Source organism: Anguilla anguilla, chromosome 15 (genome assembly GCF_013347855.1).
Source record: "Anguilla anguilla isolate fAngAng1 chromosome 15, fAngAng1.pri, whole genome shotgun sequence".
In the NCBI taxonomy this organism is placed as follows: domain Eukaryota; kingdom Metazoa; phylum Chordata; class Actinopteri; order Anguilliformes; family Anguillidae; genus Anguilla; species Anguilla anguilla.
In genome coordinates this window covers 29,006,233-29,028,962 of record NC_049215.1, presented here as the reverse complement: position 1 = coordinate 29,028,962, position 22,730 = coordinate 29,006,233, and the positions used below count along the sequence as shown (strand labels likewise).

General features: G+C 46.0%; 1 protein-coding gene across 4 annotated transcripts; it reads right to left on the bottom strand.

Annotated features, from left to right (window-relative positions):
* Positions 1-5,291: 5,291 nt before the first annotated feature.
* LOC118214142 (ubiquitin-protein ligase E3A) lies at positions 5,292-22,730 on the bottom strand. Of its 4 annotated transcripts, none has more exons than XM_035393772.1 (11): positions 22,691-22,730; positions 19,609-19,653; positions 15,347-15,660; positions 12,763-14,012; positions 9,321-9,465; positions 8,884-9,089; positions 8,558-8,722; positions 7,947-8,102; positions 7,781-7,854; positions 6,588-6,731; positions 5,292-5,584 (listed from the first exon to the last, which is right to left on the bottom strand). In XM_035393772.1, coding segments are annotated over exons 2-11 (2,577 nt in total). In that variant the 5' UTR covers positions 19,611-19,653; positions 22,691-22,730; the 3' UTR covers positions 5,292-5,463. The 4 variants fall into 4 exon arrangements, with proteins under 4 accessions (XP_035249663.1, XP_035249662.1, XP_035249664.1 ...); XM_035393771.1 differs by lacking the exon at positions 22,691-22,730 and adding an exon at positions 22,033-22,605; XM_035393773.1 differs by lacking the exon at positions 22,691-22,730 and adding an exon at positions 22,192-22,605.

The window sequence follows — 22,730 nt, the reverse complement described above, 5'->3', positions numbered from 1 at the left end:
TGACAGGACTTCTAGTCACCAAGCACTCCACTCCCTGTGCTTGACAACAAACAATGTGTCCGGGTGGAGCTTCAGACCAGTCTGACAACAGCAAACAGCCACTGTGCAGACAAATGAAGGGTAAACATTTCATTCAGAGAACTCCAAGGTTCTGGATTTACTGAAAAAAAAGGTCTGTGTGTTCCATCTAAAGGGTGCAAGCCGAGTGGCCGGCGTTGAGTATAGATGGAGAAGAACAAAGACTCGGAAAAGTCCCAGAGAATCATCAGCTTCCACTGGAGGGAGGAGGCCATGCTGAAGAGACGTCTGAGCTCCCTGGAATCCATGAAGAGGCAGGTGGAGCTGTCCTTCTGCCTGGACCAAAGAATCCTGTACAGCCGCTTCCAGACCAAGCTGCGCAGATCTGCGCAGGCCTGGGCCAGGATGACCAGCGACGAGGAGCTAATCTGGAGACTGGCAGCGGAAAACTTCCCTTTCAACACCACGCCCAGAAATGACAGAGAGAGGAGCGTGAGTCAACTCACTGGGACGGCCCACGGGCATGGTTTGGGGAGTTCTGGGCCACGCACCCCCGCAGTACCAGGGGGGTACCGCTCCATGTCTGCCTGCGGACCCCCCCGGACCGTCCTCAGCCGGAACACGAAGTGCAAATCCCCGCAGCCGGAGGGAGGTATTCAACCGGAAAGGACCAGATCGCAATCGAGCCAACCGTCATTTCGAAGGGTAGCTTTTCCGCCATCTCAACGCCTCAGCTCACCTGCCCTGCCACTCCTAAAGAGACCCGCGTTGAAGTCGCGTCCCATAACCGCAACGGTGGCCTTCCAGGACAGCAAAGAACCCCCGGGCAAACCCCAGCCAATGGGTGAGTCGTCTGGGGAAACTGAAAGAGAGGCAGTCGGACACGACCGGCAAACCCTAGCCGCGAAGGCTCGCTTTGAAGCGACCAGCAAACGCTCACAAGATCTCAGCCCAAAACACGAGCACCCAGATGACCCTGCCGCACAGATCTCCGGGGGGGAAGAGGCGGAGGGAGTCCGGAGCGAGGAGGAGCCCTCGGCCGAGGGGACCGGAGGACCCGAGCTGGCCGTAAAGGTGAGTCGCTTTGTGGAGAAGGTGAAGAGCATGAAGCACCATCAGGGGTGCATAGTGAGCGACTACTACGCCCACAAGCTCTCGAGGAGCCCGAGCAGCAGGAAGGCGACCGTGCGGGTCACGGAGGAGGACCGGGACAGGTGGTGCCTGGTGGGCGGCGAGAGGGCCAGCAGGAGCATCACCATGCAGGGCCTGGACACGGCCCGGCAGGCAGAGGAGCTCTCCGCCGACCTCCTGATCCTGGAGACCTACGGCGCGCTGCTCACCAGGGAGAACAGGGAGGAGAGGAACTGGATAGACAACAACCCCTACGGCACCACGGGTCCCTCGACCTCGCTGTAATGACCCACGTCTACACGCTGCGACATCTCCGCTGCGAATTTCAGTCTGCCACAGAAAACCAGCGTTAGAGCAGGGAAAAATCAGTCAGCAAATTTCAGTATAAACTTCACTGTACTATACTTTATGCTAACTGGCATATTTTCACTGGCCCCAATCAATCCAAAACACTTTCAATCAATGTCAATGAAATGCACTTGCAGTCCATTGCATCAAACAGCAATGTGCACATTCAACAAGAATTATAGGAAAGAAGAAAAAAAAAAGTGCAGACCTTGCTACACAGGTACACCAATAACAGATTAGACCTAAATAAGAGTTACGGAAATTAGCAGCTGAGGTGATGAGTCACAAGCACATCAAAAGCTAAATGTTTTTGGTAGCACTTTCCATAAGGCTCCATGCATTTTATGCACTTTAGGTAACAGTCTATAACTGGCTGAGTGCAATGATATGCATAAAGTGTACAACTTGCTTTATTAAATTTGTTTGATGCTACTTTTTTCTGCTACTGGTTGATGGAATTTTTCCGAACAAGAACTGAATGAAAATGAAATGCATTTTTCCAAATATAATTCCACATATCACCTTTGTAAATTTTACAATGATACTGCAAAAAAATTGAATGCGCAGTCACACAACTGACCAGCATGCACTGAGAAACTGACCATATCCGTTGAACTTGCAATGCCCCTCTGATAGTAAAATCTACTGCTTTAACCTTGACTGCAATGAGCTATGAATATATAAAATCAATTTTCTGTGTGATATTCAACCCTTACTGTGCTGCAGTGTGCTCTGGTCCTCTTGTGACACATGCAGATGCTGAAACTTGATGATGGCTTACATCAATGGTCCGATCCAGACAACAGTCTGAACTATCCTTGTAAACTGGGTGTAGAATAAAATGGGAACTCTCCCTTTAAAAGGCGAAATAAAGACTTGCTTACGTGGCTCAAATCAAACATGTAGAGCCAGAAGGCGTAGGCACATCCAAGTCTTATCAAGGTAAAGGGAAGTGGACAGACATGTAAAACAAATGATCCACTTATCTTAAAAAACCTACTTCCTTATTGCTCAAATGCTCAAACACAGCACACTTGTCTGAGCACAAGCAATTGATGCTACAGATACTGGCTATCGCTAAACACTGCATCAACAGCAGCTTTCATTTGACCAGCATCTACTGCATATCAGCTGAAAAACTCCAGATCCAAGGGTACCAGGAATTCAGAACCTCTTTTTGAAGTTCCAAATACTGCAATGCTCAAATTTGACCACAACTGAAATTAGGATTCACAAACTCAACAGAAGGCCACCAGTTACTGGACAGGTCATATACTAGTTGGCGTATATTCTGTTTGGTACCCGTCTCAAAAAAAAAGCACTTCTGTGATTCAACAGCTGTTGTGTCGTAACCCGATTCCCCTCCCGCCTGCTTTTTTACTGTCACAGTAAGGAAGAGAACTGCTTATTGTGACAGTTTCCCATTTCAGCGACAGACAGTTACAGACAGACCACACAAAGGCATGCAGGGGGGCCCCTGTGATCACTCAGTGATGAATTTCCATGAAAGCTTCAGATCACAGGAACACAGCCCTGTAACACAGAGAGGAGGCTTGGGAAAGGCTTTCCTCCTGATTTACCCGGGTGCACGCACCACCTCAGCTCCTGCGAGGGTGCCAGACCTCCCCTGCACCTCCTCCCGTGGGCCTCCCTCATAAAAGCCCCTCCAGGCCCCCCACTGAATCAACATTAACGCGTCCCGAAGGGCAGGATGAAAAAAATGCAGTCACTTTTATTTAGCATCATGATTACACACCACGCTTTCACCGTTTCCTTTTTTTAATAACTCTTACCCCCCCCCCCCCTCCCCCTCACTTCCTCCCCCGAGAACAACTTTTCTCAGATAAACCTACAGACAAATTTAACCGCTTCCCTCAGGCGAGCTGCTGCTCAAATGTCACGTTTTCGATTAGCCGGGCTCAGGCTGGGACTCCTTGGGGCAGGGCGCCATCAGCAGCTACACAGCCACGGGGTGCATGAGATTAAAACAGCACAGTCCAAACACACCAACAAAGAGAAATGAAAGTGAATCCCACAGCGCGACCAACGTTGTGGGGGGGGGGGGGGGGCACGTTGGGTCATTTTCTGAATGCGTGAGTATAGTGGTATAATCCAATGTGGGGGGTGAGGGGAGGTATATAGTGGTACAATCCAATTTGTTTGCCAGCCTCCCTCACAGACACATAACAGCATCTTGGTCAGAACACGGAGTAACTGTAACTGTTAACTGGGGAAAACAGCCACTAAAATATTAAAACAAACGACACAGCTCAATGCACTACTGTAGATGGCATTTCACCATTGGCTTTCAAAATATTTAATATCTACAGTCCTAAAAAAAGACATTCCTTATTAAATCTTTCCAAAAAAAAGCATGAGTTAAGTTTTGCCATCTGAACTGTAGAAAGACAAACACCTTTTCTTAACAATTCAAAATATATGCGGGTCAAAGCTTTGGAAGCCAATTCTCTCAGCACAAGACACCTTCAATGCAAATCAAGCAGTAGGACACCAGCCAAACATAGCAGCAAAGGTTGCCAAAACGGTGTCTTTCGGTTGCAGCTGTGTGATAAATGGAGATCCCTTGAGAAACACAGTGAATATATATATATATATATATATTCTGGCAGCCTTCGTCTCAAACTCAAATTGGCACGTAGCGCTGTCCTCTCCTAAAACAGTAATTTCACATGTATGGGCAACTGGAGATTCAAACGACATTTTAAGGTCTGAGAGAGAGGGCACGTTTTCGAAAATGAACCGCAGGAAAGGTGAGTGCAGTTATACCTACCAAGCATATCATTTCAACAGCCCTTGTGGGAGAGATATATTTTGGCGGTACATCTAAACAACAACACTTCACCTAATTTTTTTTGACCCCTGGGTGCCTTTAAATAAATCACTGCTGGTAAACAAGGAAGACTTCCGATTGATGTTTGCAAAAAAAAACGAAAAAAAAAAAAAAAAAATTATGGTAACAGGCAGTAAATAGTACACTTCACTAACATTCTGAATTTTCTTAAGTGCACTTTCACACGCAAGACAACAACACATCAATCTCTTCACTCTTTGCGACTCCTGCAGTAGGGCTGAAAACACATCTTTTTTCCCCCCCCTCTGGGGAGAGAAGGACAGAAGAACACACCCTCTTACAGAAGTCCTCTCATTCCCTTTAGCAAACAGGAACCGTAAAAGGCCAAAATGACCACGCGGAACTTTTTTTTTTTCCGTGGACAGTCAGTGGCGGCTGTGCGCGAAACCAGGGAGGAGTGAATGGCGGTGAAGGTGCGTTTGGTGGACTCCCTTCCCCCATCGCTCACCGGCTCTGTGGGAGATCGGTGGAACTTCTGACTGCAGCATTTTTAAACAAGCTGGGTTACCTGGGACAGAGCTGCCTGCCTCAGAAAGAGCTGGAGACTACTAGGTTACATTCCCCACCGCATGCCCCCCCCCCACTCCCTAATTCCATTTCTTTCCCTTACAAATACTGTCTTTGTCCTATCATCTGTCCCCGCCCCTCTCGCACGCCCACACAAAAAAAATATGTTAAAAAGTGAGCTCCAGGGACATCAAAAGAACTGCTCTGATTTAACCCGTAAAATAAATAGCAAAGAAAAAAAATCTTTCTGTACAGACAAAAAGGAGGGAGGGGATATGTAACAAAGTCAGAAGCGAAGGGACCCCCCCCCCAAAAAAAACAAAAAAAAACAAAGTGTTTGATCATAGGTGGGTTCACTGTGGTTCCAAGCAGGTCGCGGCTAGAGCCGTTTTCACGGCCGGTGTGGGGGGGGGGGGGGGGGCTGTGGGGGCGCGGGGGGGTACACGAGGCTGTCGGAGCTCCACTGCTCACACTCTTCCCTTCCTTTATCTTTCCTCCGCCACTCTTCTCTTGTTGTTGTTGTTGTTGTTGGTTTCTCTCCTCCTTGTTTCGCGGTCTGCAGCGTGCGGTCTCTGTGCTTCCCCGGCTCACAGCATGCCGAACCCTTTGGCGTAAGTGATGGCTTTGAGCAGTCTCTCCCTCAGCTTCTCCCTGCTGGCGTACTCCGGGAGCAGGAGCACGTTGAAGCAGGTGTGAGACGTGGGCAACCTGCCGGGGGGACACGGAGAGGATGGTGCAGGTTAGCCGCTACGCACCACTTAAGTTAGGGAGCTCAAACTCCGGTCCTGCAGGGCCGCAGATACTGTGGCCCTCCAGGACTGGATTTAAACCTGCAGGAGTTTGAAATCACTGCTTTCAAGGCTCATATAGGCTACACACCTAGGCCCTCTTTAATCGACTGGGCCTGTAGGACAGATTAGAGCGCTAACTGCACATACACTCAGTTCCACACCAATTCAGTCATTTATAAAGTTTTACCTTGATATGGTCAAAAAGTGCACCTCTATGCAAACTTCAAGCAATGTGCATGCACGCCTACTGGCTGAAATGTGGTACTGCATGCAACAGACACATCTTATTCTCCTGCTAAATCAAAATAGTCGTCATTGCTTGTACGCGCAGTAATTATTCAAAGGTCTTTAAATGCACCAGCTTGTTTCTACAAGCAGCAGGACATTAACAAATACCAACCAATCAGCAAAAAAGAACCTCAATGTCCCACAATCATAAATAAATAATAGTTATGTACCACTTACAGAAGGCTTCACAAATTGAACATTTACAACGAGAGCCTGAGGTGAAAGAACATAATGCATTCTATAAAATAAGTGCATCAGCACAGCACAAATAATTTTGCGAGGTAATATGATGATGCATAGTCATTATATGATATGGCAATATGATCCCACCAACAATTTAAACCACGGAAACCTAGCCCTCGAACCCACATCCGGGCCGCGTTTTCTTTTCTCCCAGGTAATTAGTTGTACAATTAGAGCTACTGACTTTATTCACACCGGACTCCCAGGTAAAGGGAGGGTGGAGAACCAGCAGTTCATGGCCCCCGAAGGACCATTATTTGAGTAGCAGGGATTTAAACCAACGACCATCTGATTCAGGACCTAGTATTCCATCAGCCAGGACACGCACCACATTAAGCACATCCTCTCCCTCCCACCCGCGAGCGGGCGTGTCCTGACCCGGGTCTCACCTGTCCGTGTCCGGGCCGTTCTTAGCGATGATCATCTTCAGCTTGCCCAGCCCCCCCACGGGGGCTCGGTCTGTGCCTGTGGTGAACTGCAGGAACAGCCTCTTCTGCTCCTCCCCAAAAGAGTGCACCGTTTCCCAGAAGTCCCTGAGCGGGCAAGAAGACCGCTTATCATCATCATCATCATCATCACCATCATCATCATTATCGTCCATCATCACCATCGTCATCATCATCCTTTTCTCCAATCACAGTGCTTTCAGCAGTGTTTTCCATGCTTGTAATCAGTCATCTACTTTATACTTTCAATCAGTCCCACAGCTGATCTGTTAGAACAACAATGGAAGCAACAATAATAAATACTGCGTTATACATAATGTATAGCTAAATTATGTCTTTCTTACTGAACTGAATTCAATTTACGCAATAGCTAGCGAACGGTCTGTAGTACACGAGTATTAAAGATCACACTGACTAGAAGTGAGCTCTGCTGCAGTCACACTGCAGGGGATTTCCTAAACCTGGGACTTCGACAGCGCAGTCAGTAACAAAAGAGAAATATCAGTGCCAGCACTTCACTGCCAAAGAGAACCGCTTTGATGTCAAAGCCATTCTGTAAACTGTCTGGTGATTGTGATAATTTGATTCAATTTGGGCCCTCATTTCCATGAATCATTAATCAAAGCAAGCACACAGATTCACTCGCTTGTACCTGTTCTCTACGCTTGGGTTGGTGTGGGGAGGGGGCACGAATGAATATGACTGATACTAAAGGGAAAATGTCACGCCCTCAACACAGCAACCGCCCCAAAGCTGCAGCTCCTGCCTTCACGTGTGGACAGAGTAACATTCTCAAGGGAAAAAAATGAATGTCAACCATAATCAAAAGGGTACATAAAAATGTAATAAATACATTTGTTTTTAAGTAGACATCAGGGAAATCTCCCCAGTGTTTTTTCTTTCCACTGGGTAGCTTATTTATTTATTTGTTTATTTATCTGTTTATAACTTCAACTGCCGGATTTTGGGGGAGTTCAAACATGGTCTTGCCTAATTTTTCATAGTTCCTGTTTTTCTGCAAAGCGTCTTGGGAAATTGTCAGTAAAACGAGTCACTCAAAAAAAAAACCAAACAGAAGTGATTCTCCTCTGTGTCAGTGGCTCTGCGCCTTCAGACCGATCACATGACCTCCTTACTTAATGATGCGCGAGTCTTTGCTGTAGCCGCCATCGTACTCCGTCGTTTCTTCAAGTGCCAGGAAGTCTAGATTCTGGGTTGGGGGAAAACGAGCAAAGGGCATAAGAATGGGAAAAGCTCACGCGTGAAAAACGCTGAAACCGACCAAAGTTTCTGGGGCCTTACCCTGCTTCCACAGATAAGCAGCTCAATTTCCTCGGGCCGAAATAAATACTTTAAAGGCGACTCGTTTGTGACCATGTGAAAACCTCTTCTGAACGCCTTGAACTGCTTTTCCACGCTTTTATTCAGCATGTAGTCCGCATACTGAGCAACAAACTCCTGCAAGGCAGAAACAAAACGAGCGTTTAGCCATTAGTAAAAACGACCTCATCGACAATAGCGATCCAGGCCTTTGTTCTTTGCAGTGTCCTGATTAAATTCACCCTGAAACGATCCCCAAACACCTTTAACAAATGGTACGATTTACAGCCATTTTGATAGGAATGCTCTGCTCTTACACTTTTCCCACCTACGCATTTAAATCTTCAGCTTATGGCAATGAGATCCTCTTAACCGAAACATTCCCTCATAAATCCTTCACGTGGTTATCACTCCTCAGCCGGGGCTGTGTCACAAATCAATATAATTGGAAAGCACAGGGGCAAACTGTAAACTGCGATTCAAAAGAACTGAAGGGAATTACTATAACCACAAGGCAGCATAACCCACTTCCCACCCTGAGGTCCGTGGCGTTTCCTGAGCGGGTGAGGAACGCGGAGAGAAGAGCGGCTCACCTTCCTGTTCTCATTGGTGACGGGGATTTTGTCGCCGTTCTCCCTCAGGTCGTACATGAGGGGGTTTCCGAACAGGTCGGTCTGGGAGATCTGAAAGCTGATCATCATGTCCTCCTCCACGCTGCCCTCGTAGTCCAGCAGCTCTCTCAGACTCTGGTACAGGACCTGGAGGGGACCCAGGGAGTCAAACACTCTGCGTTTTCCCTACACGGACGAAACGTTCCTGGAGAAACCACAGCCTTGCTAAATAAATGCATGCAGGAGTACGGCATGTATACAATACATTTTAGCGCACAAATTCCCGCTTGGACCCATTGTAAATGTACCGGATGAGAATCTGCAAGGTCGCGGAAAGTTCCCTTCTTGCCCAACAGCTTGCGGTAGACGACCATGGGAAAGTGCACGTCCAGGATGCAGTTGTTATAAATAGCCAGGCCCAGGACGATGCCGATGAGAGTGAACTGGCCCTCCGTCTCCAAAGACGACGGGTTATACCAAAACAGCTTAGTGGCTTCGTCGTATGTGAACATTCCTGCAGAACAGACCTGAGAGTCAGACAACCTGAGAACGTCCAGAGCACCGACAGCTTCAAAACAACAGCTCTTCAGACGGGAGAAACAAATAAAACAGACAGCCGTTAAAAAAAACAAAAAAATTATATTTATATTATTATAAATAATTATATTTAACTTTGAGCATAACAATAGCTGTTGACTGAAAAATGATGAATGACGAATATGGCTGATATCTGCATGGTTCTCACCGATGTCAGGGTTGAAGATCTCCTCCACTACGAGCTGAAAGAACTCTTTGGAAACACCACCTTCATCAACGCCTTGCTCTCCCTCAAACTCCACGTACAGCTGCTTCTTCAAGTCTGCAGGGTTCTCCATGGCAATCATCTCCAGCTGCAACAGGGCAACGCAAAATTCACAATTACCATGCGCTCAACCAAAAACAAACCCAACAAAACCGCACCAGCAGGAGCCAATTCACGTCCTACGTGCCCATGTTTGGACATGCACTGGTCAGAATTCTTCACCTCCAGAGCTAGCTGGTTCTGCTGCTCCAAACATGGACATTTCCAGAAAAGTTTTGAGCAAAATAGTGATTAATTTGAACAGCTAGTTGCAAGGAGTGAATATAGAAACTGTGAATCTCCAGGACCATGGCTGGATAACATGAATCTAAAAGTATGGGCAGGAGATCATTTTATATTGTCACTGGTAGAGAATATGAAATAGATTCTCACGCAAATCAAAAAAAAAAAGTTGCTCTGTGCCTTCTTGGCGATATCACACTTCCGCATTTCTCCAATGTTCTCCATCACTGTTAACTCCTTCTGGGTTAAGAGCGAGATTGCAATGTAATATTGTAATGGATATGACTGCTAGCCAGGTGCATGCTAACCAGTGTCGCTTGCTTTGAAAAGCCTCTATTAGCCGGTAACGATATTTCAATTAACGGCGATGGATTTTATCTCAATATCGAAGCAGCACTGCAGTAAAACCACACGGCCTATCCCCCTGAAGGGTTACACGTTTTTTTTTTTTTTACCCACATCACCATTACATTTTTATCGTACAGGTTATATAAAGTGATGCATTCTGTCCAGTTCAGCATCGCATGTAATCTTCCATCCGAGAAGCCGTGTGAGTCAGACAGCCATAAATCAGAGGCCGGGGCCGGGGGCGGGGCCGGGGCCAGGGGCCAGGGCCGGCCCTCAGACCGCTCAGGCCTTGGGCGCGCAGCAGAACGCTGGGCTGGAGTATGGAAAGCTTGGGCGGTGGAAAGCTTCGCTTCGCCCGCTAACGAGGGGGGTGTCCTTGGCACTGACGCACGCGGCGGCACTGCCCTCTCTTAGAGGGTTTAACGCACTGCTGTAAATAAAGCTTTTTTTAGCACGGTGTTGACTGTCAGCGGGCGCGCATTCGTCCTGCAGAAATTAGACTCTTCATAACTGGATCTTGTGCGAGGAGTTCTCCTGACTGGATTGCCTCTCGATTACAAGACGAGAGTGGATTTTACCTTCTCAGCCCGACACCCCATAACGTTATTTTGACCCCAATGGTTGCTTGCTGCTAACCGTGTCATTAAATGCTTTTGTGACAGTATGATAACATCCTGAAAATTTTTTTGTGTTAGCTACAAAGCTACAAGTTCTTAAAAACAAACAAGCATATTCCTTTATTAATCACGTTAGTAATATTTTATTTACAAACATAAAATACCATGATGAGTATCGTTTAGAACCCAAAAAAAGTGATGATTTTTAATTTTATTTTTTACTCATCATTCACTCCTAGCATGATGACAGGAAAGCAGCCTAAAGCAGCTCAAGGTTACGGCTTCTACAAGGACACTCCTTCCACAGCGTGCAGAGAGAATAAGCCCTGGCAATAAAAGCAGGTATACAGACAATAATAGAGTAACAGTGCGGGACGGACTTAAGGGGACATGTGATCCTACAGCTGTCAAAGCAGTCAACAGAACATTACCCAAACAGCCACAAACAAAGCCTTTTCATATTTCATCCACAACGCTCACAGAAACCGGATTTAAATTCTGACCGAAAAAAGCTTTCCCGGAAAGAAACTGTCAACCATAGGGGCAGGTGTTGTACTGTTGGACAGGTTCTGTGTTGAGAGTTGGTGCCCTCCACCCAAGACATGGGACTAACTGTGAAACAGGGTTTACATGTCAAACGGGTCATGTGACTTGCACTGGGGATTGAGGTTTATTCTCCAGAAGCAATCGTCAGGACAAAGACCAAAAGCATTTTGCAGGAGGAAAAGCTACTATGACGACCAAGACAGCTCTTACTGTCCAAATAATTAACGGGCTTAAAAACATCAACTATCAACAATGTCAAAAGGTTACTGCAAGCACTGCAGAGAACATTTTGAAAAAGTAAATCATACAAAAATAACTACAGGGTAAAGTTATTTTAGCTACACTTACGATTCAGCAGTCTCAACAAACTGATTTGTGCACTGTTGACCACATTAGTAGTCGTTATGTTAAACGTTCATGCTTTGGACATTACGAACACAAACCAGCTAAGGTCCTATATATTATCAGTTACGGCCATTGCAATATGCTGCAGAGCTGAAACAAGCCTCACCAGTGTTTCCCCTGCACAGGGGCGCCAATGCTGAATTTCTGGCACCGCTGCTAGAATGTTCTATTTTTTTTAAAGCTATGCTTAGAGGCAAATGGGTCCCTTGGCTCAGAATAACTTCCTTGAAACAAACAAGTAAAGCTGTGGCCAATATTATCTCACAAAACATTTTCTGACCATCAAAAGAACATTCATCTTCTGCCGTATTTTTCATACTCAGCAATGGAATTTGCGTAAACAGTCAAGCTCATTAACTTCCGCTTTTTTTTTCGCTTTTAAGGCAACTTGTAAAATGTGACGTCTTCGGTTGCAGTTAGCCGTTTCAGGGAGTGATGTGGGAGGCTCTTGAGGTGTTGTGCGCTACCTCAACTTATCTGTACCAAGTGGTAAACAAGCGAGTGGTGGATGACTGGCTCTATGGTATGCGTGAACGATATGCTGGCATAAACATCCGTCAATCGGCTGTAGTAGAGTTCCAAGAATCAGCGTGTGTGTGTGAGCATGTGAGCGTGTGCGTGCGCATGCAACACTGAGATGCACCATAAACCTGAGAACCCTCACGAAACCCAAGCACCATTTCAGTAAAAAATCCCAGGAGAAACACTGCTTAGACTTAATGCCTAGCATACGCTACAGGGTTTCAGCTAAGATTTGGCAGTTTTCAAGATCTTAAGAAAATCCTGAGAAAATCCCCAGTCTCTGGATGTTTGCTGCGCACCTGTTTCCGATGGTGGTTTAAAGTGAGATGGTCAGACTCAATCACAGCTCGTGAGAATATCAAACGGATTAGATTTGATCATAAGTCTTTAGCCATTGCTTGAGTAGTGTGTGACCCCGTGTGACCACCGCCTGTGACTATGCGTGTGGTGTGAGCGTTTCTAGGGTGGAAATACCAGTGATTTTTCATAAGAGACACCCATTAAATGTGAGATGCTCTCAGATGGTTTTTGTTAGGAGCTTAAAAGCCATCTAGAGTACACAGGCCACAATCAGCCTCGCGTCCGCAGCATATCCAAGCACGGTTCGGGATTTTAAACGTAACCACCTCGTATGATTTTAAACGTAACCACCTCGCGTGACTCACCCTGACGAGGGCGTCGTCGATGATGTGGTCCCGGCGCACCTTGAGCCGCAGGTAGGGGTTGAGCTGCTGGCCCTGGACCAGGCTGTAGAGCACGGTAATGCGCCTCTCGCTGTACATCCGGATGCGGTTGTCGTAGTACAGCCCCAGGTTCTTGGTGACGGCGTTGAGGATGAAGGGGCAGGTCATGAAGGAGAACTTGTTCTCCGTCTCCACCTTGAAGAAGGTGTAGTCCTTGTCCATCTCCAGCACGTCGTTGAGCGGCTCGTTGACGAACTCCTCGAAGGGGATGAGCGGCCGCCGGCAGTCGGTGGTCTTGACGCCCAGCTCCGTCTCCAGCGGGTCCACGCGGGGGCCCTTCTTGTTCCGCCGCTCCTCCCCGAGCAGCTCCTGCAGCGTCAGCTCGCTGGACTCCGGGATGGGCTCCTCGTCCTCCTCCTCGTTGTGCTCCGTGTCCAGGTCCCCGCCCAGGACGTTTGCATAGTAGACGATTTTCAGGCACCTGGTGGCCGCCACCACGGCGTCGTCGTCGTTGACCAGGTTGCGGCCGCTGAACTCGTTGCTGATCACCTTGTAGGTGATGAGCTGCTGGAAGGTCTCGGTCATGCGGCGCACCTGCTCGGCGCTGTAGCGCGACCACAGGCGCGCCAGCTTGGCCAGCGCCGGCAGCGGCAGCTTGCTCATGGCCTTGCAGAACAGCGGCAGGGCGATCTCCAGGTACTCGGGGCTGTGCAGGTTGCTGTTCTCCATGACGATGACGAACAGGTTCAGGTAGTTGGGGTCCCGCGAGTACACGTTGTGGTAGGTCAGGTCGCACTCCACGTTGGGCGACAGGTACACCAGCGCGTTGAGGAAGGCGGCCTCCACCTTCTCGTTGGACAGCAGTTTGTCGTAGACCCTCCGCACCGCCTCCACGTCCACCGAGACCTCGTCGGGCCCCAGCTTTGGGACGTTGTTGTCCCCCTGTGTGGCGCCCTCTGCTGTCCTGGAGGAGGAGGCCTCGGAATCCTCCTCCATGGCGGTGGCGGAGTCAGCGGCCTTCTCCTTCTCGTCCTCGTCCTTGTCCTCGTCCTTGGCCTGGAGGGACTTGAGCTCCTCCTTGGTGTGCTGCTTGGCCTTCCGGAAGCTCTGGACCAGGCCCTCGGCGCTGGAGAAGACCCGGCCAATCACGCGGATCAGAGGGGAGTAGTCCTCCTTCTCCCCACACATGTCCAGAATCTCATATACCTTCTCCTCAGTCAGGAAATTCAAATCTGTGAAAATAAAACGTTAGAGGAAATAATCGTATTAGGCAACACAGAGGAAGGCCATTACCCTACAGGAAAGCTATTAATTATGCCAATAAGGGTGCCAGAAAAAAAGATACATATTTAAATAAAAATGAGATCTTTCCTGTTATGGATCACATTACATTCTTAGGACACCCATTTGTGTTAGCAGGCTTTGTCTTCTGCACATTTCAGATAAAACATGAATCTCCACCCCAGCAATACTACAGTAAATTCACTCGTAAACCGCTACTAAACCAGCGGGGAAGCGCACCGTAGTTCACCGAACACTTCCCTGGACTCTATATCACTAGTCGTTACAGCAACCATTCCAAAGCTGCCTTTTACTCCAGCGGCTCAACCGCAAAACCTTTCCGACTTTCACACATGAAAGAGCCGGCGTGGGTGTCCAGCGCTAGAACTGCGCACATGACTAACGCTCCCTACCTGAGCGGGGGCGATATACGGATCTTCCCCCGCAGGAAGCTGGAGTGCAAAGCACAGCCAAACAGACTTTTATTACAGTGCCGCCGGATCGCGGATTCGAAAAACAGTAAAAAAAAATGTTCACTGTGGAAAAAAGGAGGAGGAGGAGGAGAGCTGATGAGAGATAATGGAGCGCTACAGGAGCAGAGGGATATAAAGTCACTGCAGCAGCTGCGGTATCAGGCAGGAGTGCTTTACGACCCGCGGGAAGCAGGCCGCGTACATCAGAATCAGTACCGCGGCTGCACCATTCCAAAGCATTAAAGCACAACCTGCTTCATGCCGCACACCTCTTGCAGTGTGCCAGATTTCTGTGTAGGTTTTACTGTGTCAAATGTATCTACACGTCCACTGTCTAACGCGCTTATTCCTGGTCAGGGTTGCGGGTTGGGGGGTGCCAGAGCCTATCCTAGCAGCATGCACTGGGTGAGAGGCAGGAATATACCCGGGACAGGCTCTCCATCCATTGCAGAGTAGTGCCAAATGTATGAACGGTTTAAAAGAACACAAAATGCAGTGAGCTGCCTTAGACTCAACACAGACCACGGTCCACACCCACCAAAAGAACTCAAACTCCATCAGTCAAAAACATGAATGAATTTTAAGCTCCAGTAGTGTACGTCATGCCACAGAGTCCATCTTCGTACACGCTAAACACAACGTGCAAACAGTTCCCCCAATTACGGCTTACGATTCAATAATCATCACTACAGCCTTCTGGACTTCTCCATGAAGCTTTCAGGCAACAAACATAAAAACCTTCATTTCACACTAATTGATAAGAACAGCCGTGCAGGAGGCCGGAGCAGGGGGGCGAGGGGGGGTGGCCCAACCTTTGAAGTCGTCCCGGGCGGGGTGCAGGTCCTTGCGGCTCATCTCCCTGTCGCTGCAGGCCGAGTTGCGGCGGGGTCCCGCGGCGCTGTTCTCTAGGTAAGCGGAGCCGGCTCCTTTCTTAGAGGGGTGGGGATCACAGAGTTTGGTGTTAATCTTATAGAGCTCGAGGGCCTTGACGGCGGCCGCGTTGTTATCCATGCGACGGAAGCCGGCCCGGGACGCACAGAACTCATTCGTGCAGGACTCGCTGCCGCAGCCCTCGGTTAGCTGGTGGTAGTAGCGCTCTATTAGATGCTTTGCAGCCGCTCGCTTCCTGTGGCAGACGTTCGGGACAGGAAGCACAGGGATTAGTACGGCCTTTCGGACAGGTAGGCCCCCGTCAGAACGCCACCACTTCATTGCTCCGTGACCCTCTTTTCTTGAGGGTGAATAGGAGGGGGGGATGGGGGAAATAAACAGCATATACTGAGAAATTTCATTTAAATCTTAGCATACAGTTCATATAATATAGGGCCCTGGAGAAGCCAACAGTCGGGCCTAAACCAAAATGTGCAGATTGACTTCATCATCAATTTCTCTCAAAGTTTGCAGAGACTTTTTATGGAGCCCAAGCTGTAGACAAACCACAAATAAACAATTATGAGCAACATATGATGGGCAACATAATGTTTTTATTTAATTAATAAATACTCATTTTTAAAAAACCTATCTTGATTTTAAGGTTAGACAAGATCTCTCTTATGTTGTAGAGGTATGTGGGCCTTTCCCCCAACAATTCCATATTTTTGACTGATACATATTTTGCTTTGTTCACATATACAACTAAAACAATTTTTAAAAGTATGCAACTTGAACAATTACCAAATTTCAAAATTCATAGGTTCAAGTTGGAGCCCAGATTACTTATTCATAAACAAAAGTTCAATAATTATAACTCCAAATTAATTTAAATAAAACAAAAAAAAACAAAGCGAAAAACATATTTATACATTATAGTAAACCAAATGTATGAAGAACAAAATAAACCAATTTTGTAGTTTCCACTGTTTATCTCACATTCTTGGTTTAAAAGTTAAAACAATGTCAAGGACAATGAAGCAGCCAATTGCCATTGCCCAATTAACCAAATAGTAAGCGATGGAGAAAAAAATAACACGCTGAAATGCACATTGAAATTCAAATAAATGGATCAGTTGTCTTATTTTCATGGTAATTTAATAAACGTTAACACATTTTTGTTTTTGAAACACATTAGTAAAGGAAGCAATGAAGTCATCAGAGAGAAACTCACAGAGGAAGCAGGCGGATCATTAGTAAAGCATTAAGATAAAGGTTAGCGTAGCAGGGAGGGACGACACGTCTACATGCTCTCAGCTCCTGCTTAAAGCACAGTCTCTGTCCATCAGGTCTTTCTGATGGAAGCTGATGCTGCAATTACCTCTTCATTTGCCTGAATGTGGCGGACTGCAGTACTGTACGACCTCCGCAGCTATGAATTCAATAGTCTTAACTGTACACTGGGATGGGACGCCTAAATAAAAATTACTTTTAAAATCTCAAACCCACTGATAATAGTAACATTCCAGAACGATACCCCCTAACCCTTTTATTTCTGTACATATGCTCGCAGTATGACCATAAAATATGAGTCAGCTTCACAAAGTGCACGCACAAGCACTACTCAAGTATCTTGCATTAACAGGTCTTTATTTTAAAATCGTACATACCGGCTACATTTTTTCCAAAATACTATTTATGTAACAATATTATGAATAAGATATACAAGATATAGATTACGGCTAAGAGTGTACATGTAAATAAAGTAGATGCCTTCTAAAAATAAAGTTTAGCAGTTACTAATTCCTCCGCCACTCTCAGTGAGAGATAAGCTGACACAGTGCAGATGCAGACCTGGAGACATTCACACTTTTTTATGCATACTTCCCCCGCCCTCCATCTCAATGATTTCAGGGCCAAGATCACGGTGTTCCATATTTGTTCTCAGGACTTCGAATAGCTCTGGTTTTAAGGCCAAAACCGCACTGTGGTCATGTGACAGACAGGCTATGCTTTTACAGTCTAGCAGAACATGGAAGATAATTTAACTATGGTGGAACCCGATTGTAAAACTGGCTTAAAATCGACATTCGAATTTGCAGTTCCTAGACGAACAGAATGCATTTGAAATAAAATCAATGAATCCTCTTGCTTAGGATCAGACTTCACAGTACAAATAGGTAGACAGGATGCACCACTTCTTGTAATCAATTTCAAAATTTGAAATGCAACTCGTCAATTCTTGTTTCTGAACTACAGTCTTAGAATCTTGAACTTTTTATTTTGTCACAATTTGTCATTTTGTTTTCTTGCTGAAAGCGCAGCAGTCTTGCTTGTGAGGAGTTGATTTTATTTCTGAATGAAACAGAGCTACATTTATGAAAAGATAATTACAAGCTTTAGCTCATCTTGTGGTACTGAAGGTACTGGTACAGCGCAGGGCGGTGTGTAATATTATTGCACGGTTGTACCTCTAATGGTACTCCAGGCGCAGCTGAAATAAATATTTCATGCTTGTGCGGTTTTGCAGAATTCCCACAAGCCACACTGAGCTTGAAAATGACATTTCCAGGCACGCCGTGATGCGCGAGCACCGGGGAAAACGCAGATACACGCAACGCTGCTCGCAGGCCGAAGAGAGAGGGGGCCAGGGGTCCGTGTGTGGGGGAAAAACAAATAATTCTGCCATATTTCTCAGGATGTGCACTTTACGTCCGGAGGGCTGCAGCCGAGCTCTCGGATCCCTGACGCACGGAGCGGAAGCCCTTCCGCCCAGAGCCGATCGGCGGGAGAGAACCGCGAGACAGGTCCCATTCGCTCCCCACAGGAATCAATAGCCCGGCTATTGATTTAACCCGGAGGCAGCGGCGGCAGCAGCAGCAGCAGCAGCAGCAGCAGCAGGATCTGTGATGACAGCGAGAGAGCAGCGCTATCGAGCGCTAATGCAGAGAGTGACATCACACCCCCGCTGCCCTGCTGCTCGCCAGCAGGCCTTCTGCTCCCCCAGCCGCCAAACACAAACACGGCTGCGACTTTTATATTCTGCCTGCTATACGCACAAGTAAATGACTGCGATTCTAATATTCTGCCTGCTATACGCACAAGCAAATGTGGAGGATGCTGCTCCCGAGCACTCATGCAATTTGGAGAGTTTTTTTAAAAGCCTCTTTTTTAAATAATCGACAAAACCACTGTAGTGGGTCCTTTTACTGACTTCTTTTATAGTTCCCAATAACAAAAACATATTCCTTTAGACCCGGAAACGTGTTTAAATCCATTTTTTCAACCAACCCTGTTCTTGGCGATCTACCATCCGGAAGGTTTTCATTATAACCCTAACGAAGCACACCTCATTAAACAGCTACAGATCTTGTTGAGCTGCTAATTAGCAGAGTCATGTGTGCCAAATTATGGTCGAAATGAAAACCTACAGGTTGGCAGAACTCCAGGATTACCACTGTTACAGACAGTAGAAAATAGAATAATACTGTACATAAGGGGAAAATTGTATGCTCAAACTGTAGACTAATAATAGTCATCTCAACCTTGTTACTTATTTCAGTGTATCATTTTTACCAACAGAACAACAAGCAAAGCTATACAGACACTCCAAAGCTCTCTAGACTCATGCTCTCTGCTCAATAGTAAAGTTGAAATATTTTGTTACACAAATATCGAGTGGACATTTTTACTTCTGAAGTTAACGTCTGCGCTCGTCGTCCTGCAAGAAAGTGGAAACTCGGCTGCATTCGTGTGATCGTATTAAATGGGGAAGCTTCAGCATCTGTGCCACGATCGACCAATAAGGGCAGCCAGATATTGGTCATCGATATTGGCCCCAGAACTTCCAAATTGTGGACTGTGACTGATTCATTTTTAAAGGCTTGTTAACTTCTCAGGGTTATATGTCACCAGTAGAGATAAACATATACAGCAGCAAACCATTCCAACTGACACACTCGGATTACTCAATTCTGGAAAACTGCTTTCTATTATTGAACCGTGAAAGAAATATAATTAGATAATTATACATTAAAATGCTTCTGATAGCCATGACACACACGTTAGTTTATCAGTATAACGCTGGAATGAAAATCGCAAGACAAAACTGGCAAAGATTTCAGATGTTAAGTCGGCAAATGTACGTGAAGGAATGTGACAGACAGGGCAGAAACGAGGCCCAGGCCCAGTGCTTTCCACTTACATTCGGCCTGCTTGAGGGTTTTCAGCGTCAGACTCCTCTAGTGATCTGCGAAACAAGGGGAAAGCAATCGACACCGATTACTGAGGAGCCAGAAGAGAGAACGCAGAGACAAACAGGATACTGCTGCAGAGACTTTGGTGCAACACAAATAAAATTTGTGAGGTTTGAAGAGACTCAAAAGTTGCTGGGCAACTAGGGGTCTGTGGAATAAGCACACTAGTAAAATCAGCTTTCAAAAAGACATCACCCTATATGATACAATTAAAGCGCATATTTAAGTGTGTGTGTACACACATACACACACACACACACACACAAAGTATTAGCAGAAAAAAAGAAAAACCATAGATAGAGAAGAATTACATTAATATAAGCACATTTACTGAATAGCAAACCAAAGTATTTGTTTGGTATTGTTTTTCAATTTCTACCGACAATAATGCACAAGGATGAGTTGTACTTAAAAATAATCTTTAGACACGACTTTCCTCAAAATAACCTCCTTTGGGTTTAATTACAATTCTAAAAATTGTTGGAAGTCTATCTAATCATTTTGCAAATGGGGTGGGAAGGAGGTGGAGGGGTAGTTAAATTGAGTGACATCTCATCTACCTTAAGTTTTTTTAAACCATAGGTAGCCCAATAGCATTAGCTTTTAGTGCAAGTAAAACAGGCACTAAAGCTGCGAGGAACATGGCATAGAAAGAGCATTAGGCTTCGATGTGCGAAGCCAAGCTAAAATAGTGCGGCAAGGTTATACCGAATGAGAAATTGCTAAAAAGCTCAAGATTTCCTTGTGCAGTGCTCAGTACACTCAGAAGTGCAAGATCAGATCTACCTGCACCAGCCACGTACATGGAATCACTGCTTGGTGAACATTCAGCACACACTTCGGATATGCATTCTTGTTCACAGAGATTTGATTCTAAGAATATTACTGAATCAAAATGATAAATAATGGGGGAAAACCTAATAAGTACATAGGGCTTTGGCTTAATATTTGCATTCATGTGGCAGACAATCGTGCATCTGCAATAAAATGCAATCCTTCAATTTCTGCATGTTCTTTGAGGAAAATGTTTCCCATTCTTATTCCAATGTCCTTGATCCTAATATTACACATAACATGGCTATAAAATTACTCACACTTGGCTTGATGTAAAGGTGAAAATATTGCCTACGTATGGAAACAGTCAATAAGTTACGAGATAAACTGATAATTACTACACTGCGGTTCATGACTCATTAAGTAAACGTTCTACGTCATCCTCATTATCAAGTATGCTAATAAAGTTATTCCAAACAGCTTCTATTCGGAGCAAGCCACCTTCTCGCGAGAAAATATTAGGTTAACTGTTACAATAATGTCCAAAAATCAACCGCAAACATTTAAGCATTTAAAACACTGCTCTGCATCTTGGTCTGAGTAATGTTACTTCAGCCTTGAAAAAACAGCACGCATCATAAGGACACCGTTAGCTAGGTGACTAACATTAAACAACTAGCAAAAGCAAGTTAGCTACCGATTAGTGAATTTTCCCTGCGGGACCTTGCAGAAGGAACAATGCGTTTTAAGGCAAATCTATTTAAGTAAGAAAATTGCAATCAAATAGGTATGCAATGCTTAAGTTCTATCTAACATTATCACTGAGCAAAATGCATGCTGGTGCAGGTACACCCAACCAAAAAAACTTGTTTTCACAAATCATCCCTTATCGATGCCTCCACTTGACAGGATTAGATTTAACTTAGGCGGGAAAAGCCACTTTAAATTCACGTAAGGAAATCCACTCACGTCTCCCTCAAATGGAGTAAGAACATTAGTTGAACAGAAGAGTCGGACTCGGGGAAACTAACGTTAAATACCACCCAAATATTACCAGTTAACGCTTGCTAGCTGTCTTGAGTACGCGTTGTGACTGACAGACCCAGAGTGACAGTGCATGTTAACCATTTATATGCACTTTACTGCAGGACAACGGCATAATTTCCAGTCATTGGTGTAAGTTTTGGGTGATGGCTACAAGACCATACAATTAGTTACCCAGCAGACAATCACGGCTGCAAATCTAGCTTTCTACACATTTCGTACATGAATCACACTTTCTGGCCTAATGCTAGCTTTTGCTAGCTACATTGCTAATTTAGCTAGCTAGCAATCAACTGTACAACTGTCAACGGAACCAAGGGAACAGTGCATAAACGGCATCACACTAACATTGTGATAAAGCAGAATACAAGGGACAAATTTCACAGACAGGGTGTTTACAACAACCAGCTGCAGAATACAGAATAAATACGGACGATTTTTTGATTTGGAACAGCTAACTTGCGAGCTAGCCGCTTACAACCGGTAGACTCCCTGCCTTTCTTGCTCGCTTGTTTCCCAGAAATCCCCGACGCTCTCCCAAACCCCTTACCGACCTGTCTATTGCTCCTGCGGGGTTGGATTCGGCCTGTGGTGGCGCACACTCACAGTCCTGCTTCTCGGCGGAATTCATACGAGACTTTCTCTCTCAGTTGTGCGTGAGCGTGTGTATTCTGTGGGTGTGCAAGTCCCTCTCAACACGAATTCGCCAATACTTGTTATTGCTGCAGGTGCGTTCCGGGTTGTTTTCTGGCTTTGGCTGGGAGCAGGTGTTTCATTTCGGGCCTGTTCCACTCGGTGTTTTCCATAAAATAATCTCTGCCATCTTGGTTTCAGAGGGCTTGCTGTGCACAAGGGGACCTATCCCAGCATGCAGCATTCCTGTGACTGACTGCTTGGTTCATAAAATCATTCTTCCTTCTTAATAGTGAGACAAATTAGCAGAATGTGGATCATCAAGGAGAGCTCTGATGGGAGCACCCAGAGTAAAAGTTGAGGCTACACTAATAGATTATTACTTCTTCCAAACTGACTAGCTAGGACTGCCTTCATGTCGATATTGCATTGCCTTCCTAAACAGGTTCGGCCAGCTGGCAAGCTACGTACATGAATTTGGCTTGTAGCTATCTAGCCTAGAATTAGACGTTACTTGCAAATGAATTTAGGGGAAATACTATTATATGTGGAATCAGCCATTACACGGCGACAACTCACCCCCTGCGAGTCTTGTGCTAAGATAGCCTGGCAATCTGCC

Bases quoted from the DNA above. Each gene is read 5' to 3' on its own strand.
- LOC118214142 (XM_035393771.1), bottom strand. From the start codon at position 22,109: ATGAATTCCGCCGAGAAGCAGGACTGTGAGTGTGCGCCACCACAGGCC. The intron at 15,661-19,608 runs GTAAGTGGAAAG...CGTCTGCCACAG, and splicing joins AACCCTCAAGCAGGCCGAAT to GAAGCGAGCGGCTGCAAAGC. The intron at 14,013-15,346 runs GTTGGGCCACCC...TTATTTTCACAG, and splicing joins CGCCCGGGACGACTTCAAAG to ATTTGAATTTCCTGACTGAG.